Consider the following 8,635-nt stretch of genomic DNA (forward strand, 5'->3'; position numbering starts at 1 on the left):
GAACTGACATGTACAAGCCATACTGTCTGCGGTGGTGGGCAAGGTGGTTCAAGTCTTTCAGCATTATTGTCTCTCTGCGATGGTGGGCAAGATGGTTCAAGTCTTTCAGCATTATTGTCTCTGAGCAGGTCACCTCCTTTCATTCTCTCTTCTAATGTTTTCGTGCCTGGATCTGTACACATCTATTAAGCAGCTTGTCTCCCTTTCTTTCTTCCTTTCTTTTGGTTCTCTTTTTGTGTGCACGTGTTCATCTGTAGAGCGGTGCAGATATACGTGAGAGTTTGTGAATACACATGAAAGAATAATCAACCTCAGTGTCATTCTTTGGGTGTTGTATTAGTTAACTTTCTCTTTGCTATGACCAAACATCTGACAAGAAGTAACTCAGGGATTGGGGGGGGGGGGTATTTTGGCTCACAGTTTGGAGTGTACAGTCAGTAGGAAAGGCATGCGGCAGGAGCATGACGCATCCAATCACATTTATTCATCAGTCAGGAAACAACAGAGTGATGGGGGCTTGTACTCAATTAGCTTTCTCCTTTTTATTAACTTTCAGACCCCAGCCTACTACTGGATGAAACCACTCGTGGCAAGGACGGGTTTTCTTAACTTAATTAGCTCAACCTAGAAACTCCTTCACAGACGCAGCCAGAAATCTGTCTCCTAGGTGATCCTACATCCAATCAAGTTGCAAAGAAGATTAACCATCACAGACACCTTCTGGATTATCTTTGAGACACCGTCTCTTGCCACCCGGGAACCTTGACACCTAGGCCAGGCCGACAGCCAAGCAAGCTCTCAGGGATCCACCTGTCTCTGCTTTGTCCTGGCATCGCTGGGATGAAAAGCACGTGTCACCACGTCTGACTTTTTGTACATGAGTCTGGGAACCCAGAGCCAGGTCCTCATGCTTATGACGAGTTCTCTACTGGTAGCCATTTTCTAGCTGGGACAGTTTGTCTTGAGACCAGTTCAAGGTTCTCATTCCCCATGTTTCAAAATGGTGCCTGTTCCAAGAAATTCATCAAAATTAAGCAGCAGTGATACCGGGATAGTCTTTCTCTGCCCCCATTACCTGGGGACCTTTCCTCACCCAACAGCTCTAAACTAGGAGCGTTACATAGACTTCATCCATCTACACTTGGCCTCTTTACCCATAACTGTGTGGATGTGATGTTTTCTGGAGCATAAATAGTTAACAGCATCAGATAAGATTGGCACGGTAGCCATGAAAGGGACTTTCAACCTCACATGTTCTGTAGGGACCATATGAAGCAGGAGGTGAATAAAGAGTCGAGTTTCTCGTGGGAGAAGACAAGGAGGTGATTCATATCTTCTAGAATATTGATTTTTTTAAATATATATTCCAGAAAGAAAAGCAAAAGCAAAGGAAACATCTTGGGCCTTAGACCAATAGAAACACAGCCAGGAAAGTCCCACTCTGAAATGACGAGTGGCAATAGCCCAGCCATTGATTTCCCAGTATCGGGAGATTTACAGGAACGATAAGTCGCTGTCTCAGCTGTGAGTCTAAATTGCTGCTTCTCAATCATTTAGCTTTGCCAAGCTCAGATCATCTCTAACCCCAAATGATAGTGGTTAGAACCACAAAACGCTATGCTGTAACAGGAGAGGTGTGTACCGCCACCACAGCGCTTCTCAAAATGTGTTCTGCCTGGCAACAGCCCCACGTAGACTGTTGAAGCATCAGGTGGCCATGAGAATCTGCTTGCAGCATATACTGTGGCACAAACTACAATAGTGAGCATCTACGATGCATAATTGTACACTGAAGACTGAGACAGCTGGGCTCAGTGGCACACACCTCTAATCCCAGTACTCTGGCAGCAAAGACAGGTAGATCTCTATGAGTTTGCAGCCAGCCAGGTTTGCATAATGAGCTCCAAACCAGTCAAAGCTACACACAGAGACCCTGTCTAAAAAAAAAAAAAAAAAAAAAGACACTGGGGACTAGGATGACTCAGCTGTTAAAATGTCTACCTTGTAAGCACAAAGAATTGAGTTTGAATCCTAGAACCCATGTAAAAACTAAATAAAATAAACATTGGGGGAGGTAGAAGTAGGCAGATCCTGGAGTTCACTAGCTAGCCAGCCTAACTCAACTGGCAAGCTCCAGGCAAGTGAGGGATTATGGCAGAAAAAAATAAAATAAAAAGATGGAAGGCACCTTATGAATGACACCATACGTTTACCTCTGACCTCCACATGCGTGTGCACATGTGTACACTTCTGTGCTTGTGAAAGAGGGATGTGCTAATAGCAGTGTATTTACCTGAAATGTGTGAGCACCCCTTGTCACCAGTAAATCTTTCCTGGTCCGGAGAGATGTCATTGACCATTTTCCCTAAGAGTTGAGAGTCAAGTGAGGTTTGGCAGACAGACCAGAAACATCCAGAAGTGAGAGCCTTGGTTGGCACAGTCTTACACAGGCTGGCAGCCCTAGAATAGCGCCCCCCCCCACCTGCTATGGACTAACTGTGGACGCATTCCTAGAGGCACAGGGATTCTGTTTGCCAGGACTCCCACAGGAGGACGATAACCCTGGAAGACCAATGGACACATCAGTGGCCAATCAGAGACTGGCACTTTTCCTGCAAACACTGGGTTTGAGGAATATTTACTCCCTATTACTTTTCAACTTATTTTATACTATTTTATTTTGAGTGCTTGTGGATGTATGATATATGTGCGTGTCTTTGATGTGTGTGTGTGTGTGTGTGTGTGTGTGTGTGTGTGTGTGTGTTACTATGTGTGAGTGCTCTTGTCACAGTGCATGGGTGGATCCAGAGGAGCTTTGGGTGTCATCCTTACCTTCCATCTTGTTTTGAGACCGGATACCTTTACTGAATATAGCAGGCTAGCTGGCCCACAGCATCCAGAGACTGTCGTGTCCCCATTCCCCATCTCACGAAGGCGCATTGGGACTACAGATACACACCACTGTGCCTGGCTCTTTTCTCAGGACTGAGTAAGGTCCTTGAGTTTGTACAGCAATAGTCCTCTCTCCAGCCGCCCCCCCCCTCCCGATTGCTTTAAAAGTGTCACCGTCTGTGTACAGAGTTTCTACAAAACTGAATAATTTTAGAGGTTACAAATATTTCTAGGGCAAAAATATGCACCAGGCACAGGTGTGTGAAGCGAGTTCCCAAACCCTGACACAGCCAACATGTGGCTGTCCTTGTGTGGTCAGGTGCTGATGACATGCTTGGGGAGGTGCTCCCCGCCTCCTGCTCCATCCTTTCACACTGCCCTTTTCTATCAGCCAGGCTGACAGAGTATCCTCACCACAGGGGTGAGGAGACACTGCGGAGAGCTGAGAAAGAAAAGTTGTAAATGTGTTTCCCAGCCTCAGGAGCTCAAGCCTGAGTCCAAAAGAAACACCCAGGTCAGGAACAATAGATGCAGAGCACACCTAAAGGGGCATCCTCTACTTGAATCAGCTCCTCACTCAAACTGAAAATGTCCCAGCTGGAGCAAGAGTGGGGACATACTCAGAGGTCACAGGCAGGGATAAATACTCTGCTTATGACCCCAGCCTAGGCTTCCGAGAGAGCCAAGGCGACAGAACCTAGAAGGCTGAGACTTCTTCTTCTTCCTCTTCTTCTTCTTTTTTTAAATTTAATTTGGTTTTTTTGGACACAGGATTTCTGTGTGTAGCCTTGGCTCTTCGGGACTTGCTTTATAGACCAGTTTGGCCTTGAACTCACCCAGATCCATCTATTTCTGCCTCCCTGAGTGCTGGGATTACAGGCGTGCACCACCAAGGCCAGCTTCTTATCAACTTTTTCACTTACTATCTCAGCAGTCTGCCCTCCTCTTTAGTTCCTCCAGAAGTCCCAAGGGAAGATTTTAATGGCCCAGATCCATTTCCGAACCAATCACCATGTCCATGTCTGCTCATGTGCCCATCCTTAGAGCCAGGGTGTCATCACCAAAGTGACACCAACTGTTATAAGGTTGTCCTCGTAAAGAGCTAACAAAGAGCAAGAAGCATGCATCCACTGTTTCTATTCACAGAACAATGGCATTCTCCTTCAGGGCAGGCGGCTTATGTCTATAGTACTTAGTCTTTAGCTCTGACCTTCTCTGTGGGGACTGGTGAAGGGGTGGGCAGGTGACACTGAAAGTTCCAAGGTCTTTTGAGTCACCAGACCCCATCATGAGTATATCTAGGGAATCTCACCCCAAGTCACTTCATTAGCATAAACCTGATTGAGACGCAAATGAGCTTATAATGAATAATGGACATTCCTACCATGATATCCCAAGGAAGTCATGAAGAACTCAGAACAAAGAACACATGGGGAGCATTGGTCACTGTAGCAGCTGTGTCCCCCATACCTAGCACAAATCTTGGCACACAGTAGGCATGCAGTCTATATTTTGCCACACGAATGAGTGAGCTAACAGATGACCTCATCATTGCCTTCAGGCATGGGAGGTGTTCCCTACCAGCTGAGCTGTGGTGCCCACATGGGCAACTGCAAAGGCTTTGCACCAGTTTCCATCGGTGTCTTAGATGGGTTTGTGTCTTCAGTGCCTGTGATGGCTGTGCTAATGGAACCCAAAGGAAGCCTTTAGTCTGTGGGACATAGGTGACAAAGTTTGCCTTGGTTCCAGGCCAGCATAACAGATCTTCCTCCTCTTCCTGGGCAAAGAGCCATAGATGGGGCTTCCAGGAACTGCACTGGCAACCTGAGGGCTGCCTCAGGAGATGCGGCCTCCTTGGTAATGCAGCTGTTAGAAGAGACCTGGTTCTACTTGGAAGGCAGCCCTAAATAGGGTTGGGCAGTCCTGAAAAGGAGGAAGACCGACCCCACCCCTGCCTACTTCTTTATTCTAAGAAACAGATTTCAAAGAGTGGAAGAATATAATTTCCATTAATGAGTCCTTGTCAGCAGTTCACCAGTTAGGGAATGGTAGGGGATGGACTGTGGCCATAGTAACTGTTCTGTTAATGATTCTATTCAGCCTTTTCCCATCTGATGCCAACTTTTAAAAAAATATATTTCTGTGATTATTAAAAGCTCTCCCTCCATAAATCCTTACCCTCACAAATGAGTAAACAGTTTCACTGACAGTAATACTCAAAGACTTATAAAAATTGATAGATTGCTTCTTCTTCCTCGGGAAAACACCAAATGGCGGATGACGCCGGTGCAGCGGGAGGGCCCGGAGGACTCGGGGGCCCAGGATTAGGAGGGCGAGGCGGCCTCCGCAGAGGATTCGGCAGCGGTCTTAGGGGCCGTGGGCGTGGCCAAGGTCGTGGCCGTGGTCGAGGCCGCGGGGCTCGTGGAGGAAAAGCCGAAGACAAGGAGTGGATCCCCATCACCAAACTGGGCCGCCTGGTTAAGGATATGAAGATCAAGTCCTTGGAGGAGATTTATCTGTTCTCCCTGCCCATTAAGGAGTCCGAGATTATTGACTTTTTCCTGGGCGCATCCCTAAAGGATGAGGTTCTCAAGATCATGCCAGTGCAGAAGCAGACACGGGCTGGCCAGCGGACCAGGTTCAAGGCTTTTGTCGCTATTGGGGACTACAATGGTCACGTCGGTCTTGGTGTTAAGTGCTCCAAGGAGGTAGCCACGGCTATCCGAGGGGCCATCATCTTGGCCAAGCTTTCCATTGTCCCTGTGCGGAGAGGCTACTGGGGGAACAAGATTGGCAAGCCACACACTGTTCCATGCAAGGTGACAGGCCGCTGTGGCTCTGTTTTGGTGCGTCTCATCCCTGCCCCCAGAGGCACTGGCATTGTCTCAGCTCCTGTGCCCAAGAAGCTACTGATGATGGCCGGTATTGATGACTGCTACACATCAGCCAGGGGCTGTACTGCCACCCTGGGCAACTTTGCCAAGGCCACTTTTGATGCCATTTCCAAGACCTACAGCTACCTGACACCCAACCTCTGGAAAGAAACTGTGTTCACCAAGTTTCCTTATCAGGAATTCACTGATCATCTTGTGAAAACCCACACCAGAGTGTCTGTTCAGAGGACCCAGGGTCCAGCTGTGGCTACCACATAAGGGTTTTTACAAGTAAAATAAAGTGGATTACTTCTAAAAAAAAAAAAAATTGATAGATTACTATCCAGTGTATATACATTTTGAATATATTTTCATCCAGCTATAAATATTAAAATATATGTTTAAAAACACAAAAGTTAAAATCGTTCATTTTTTCACATGTATATTTTTCATCTAAGAATTCAAAATTTACCTTTATAAACCAAGAAGCAAAACACACATTGTTAACCATGCTTGTGGAATGTTCAAGTAAAAATTATCTAAATGAAATTATTTTAGAAAAAATAAACTATTCTAATGTTCAGTGGCCATCTAGTTGTCAAGCCAACATTTGGCATTGTTTTGCTAAGAGTTACAGAAAAACACTTTGAGTTAACATTGCAGAAGTTTCCCAGTTGTCATTTGTATCTATGTAAATACCGTGTCACTTTGTGACCATCACAGACCCAGCACCAGGAACAGAAACCCAAAGGAGAAGCAAAGAGACCTTTGCCATGGAGGGCCAATACTCTGTCGTTTGAGGATCTGCATCTCTGCTGTTTAAGAAAGATTTGACAAAGCCGGTCACTTCTGTTTTCTGAGCCCCTTTTCTGTTCAAATCTTCCTTCCACCTCTAAAACTATGCCTTCTCAAGTGAGCAGTGGTAGGAGTCCCAAGTCCTCCTGGTGTTCACAGTCAGCTTTTTTGTCTGTAGATGTGACATGACTTTCCCCGGGTAGATTCCCAGAATCCCTTATTCTCTGCAGAGATAACACCAATAAACCAAAGAGACAATTCTATCTGAGTCCAGCCAGATGAGCCAGTGGGTTTGCTGTGGTAACTTACAAGAGCACAGGTAGCTCAGGAGCTGGACAGAAAGCCCTACCTGAGCATGGGAACTGGTTCAACAGATCTACATTACAGAAGTCCCACGATTAGTTAGCCTTTTATCTCCTACATAACTTAACACCCCACCCACCGAAGTCCTTTGCATCTGGGACAGGCTCCTGTGCAGCTGGAGGCTGGAAAGCAGAAGCGGTTACCATCTCATCTGAGGGTCTAATGATGCCCACTTCTCTGAGGGAATGTTATTGGAGCCACGATTATAAGGGTTTTATGAGAGTGACAACAGCCATGCCAGTCCAGAGGACAGCAGTCTATCACATTAGGACCTATACCATATGTAGAAATCTAGGAGCCAGAGGCTTAGGGCTGCTGGTCACAAGAGCAGCTGCCTAGGATCTCAGTTCACACCTGTCTAATAGGCAGATCCTGAGAGATGGAAAGATCATGTTCTTTAACGTAGGTGGCAGAAGGCTTTGCATATCACATGATCCCTGTCTCAATGGCTCAGCTCTGTTGTTGTGCAGCAGCCAAAGGCACTCCCCCAAGCCAGCGAGTGTGCTGTGACGCAACAAAACTGCATCTACCAGTGCAGCTGGATCTGGTCCAATTGTCCTTTGGTTGTTCTAACTAACAATGGCCCTGGGTAGAGCCTTTCCTTCCCATGTAGAAGATACTGTATGCGGCTCTTTTTATAGTCTTGCCATTTTAGACCTTTCTAGAACAAGGCATCTGAAGAATGAATGACACTATTGAGTTGACTGGGGCATCCAGTGTTCTGTGCCTGCTGATGCTTGCTGCTCTTCGTGGCAAGTCACTTAACCCTTCCAGTCTTGATCTCCCCATCTGTAGTCTGGCCAGCCTGTTCTGCCATGCCTCCTTTAGATGATTGTTGGATGGTGACAACCACTGTCCTTTGCAGATTGCTTCAGTTTTCCCGTTCAGCTCCTATAAGACATTTATAAATGCCGGAATGGGGAGCACAGAGGATGTACACAGCTTGCTGAAGGTCTCCCAGATGGTAGCTGGCACAATCAAGTCTCTGTATCCCAGTGAAGGACCACTTTAACTTCTGCCATGGTCAAGCATTGTAAAAATCCGTGCTTTCCCATGTTGAACGCCTCCCCACCTGTATCAACATTTCATATCTCTTAAACAAACCACAGGCAGAAGACATTCTCTCCTAGTGCGCAGGATGCATTTACATGATTAACAAACAAGCGCCATTTGTTCTACTGTCTCAGGTTGTGCCAACAAGAACAAAACACATGACGTCTTTATCAGTTTCTCCTCATGTGAACTTTTTCATCAGTCTGTCGACAGGGAGCTCACTGCATTGGCACAACTTCCTCTCTCTGTATCCCCTGAAATGCACTCAGCTGCACAGGTTCAGTATCCCCCCCCCCCCAGGAGAACATTCCAGAAGCTCTTCTGCACACGTTGAGGTTCAGGGATTGTGTTTAATGCTGGGTAGTTGCTCATTATATCTGTTTGCCAACTGGCACCATCTTTGCAAGTCTCAAATCAAAGTTCAATCTTTTTCACTTCAGTAGAATTTACAGTTAATCAAACAGCTCTTGAAACCAGATGGTTTGGCTTCTAAGGTTAGAGTTGTTCCATACTTTGCTTACTCATGTCTAATGGATGTAAGAAGGATAGTGTCCATTATGCATTAAAAATTTGGTTCTTTCTGATTTAGTCAATCCTATAAACTCTAGGCATTCCTATGTCCCTGCTAATGATTCTATCACAATGATGGTCCCTTTCAC

The 8,635-nt window shown here is 46.1% G+C and overlaps 1 protein-coding gene across 1 annotated transcript; it reads left to right on the forward strand.

Moving 5' to 3' along the window:
- The first annotated feature begins 5,162 nt into the window (after positions 1-5,162).
- On the forward strand, positions 5,163-6,044 carry LOC127194297 (40S ribosomal protein S2-like). Its single transcript, XM_051151600.1, has one exon. The coding sequence runs from the start codon at positions 5,163-5,165 to the stop codon at positions 6,042-6,044; it is 882 nt and encodes a 293-aa protein (XP_051007557.1).
- The last annotated feature ends 2,591 nt before the right edge of the window (positions 6,045-8,635 follow it).

The sequence above is a fragment of the Acomys russatus genome, chromosome 10, assembly GCF_903995435.1.
Source record: "Acomys russatus chromosome 10, mAcoRus1.1, whole genome shotgun sequence".
Lineage (NCBI taxonomy): Eukaryota > Metazoa > Chordata > Mammalia > Rodentia > Muridae > Acomys > Acomys russatus.

Excerpts from the sequence above, each read along its gene's own strand:
- LOC127194297 (XM_051151600.1), top strand. The coding sequence starts at position 5,163 with ATGGCGGATGACGCCGGTGCAGCGGGAGGGCCCGGAGGACTCGGGGGC.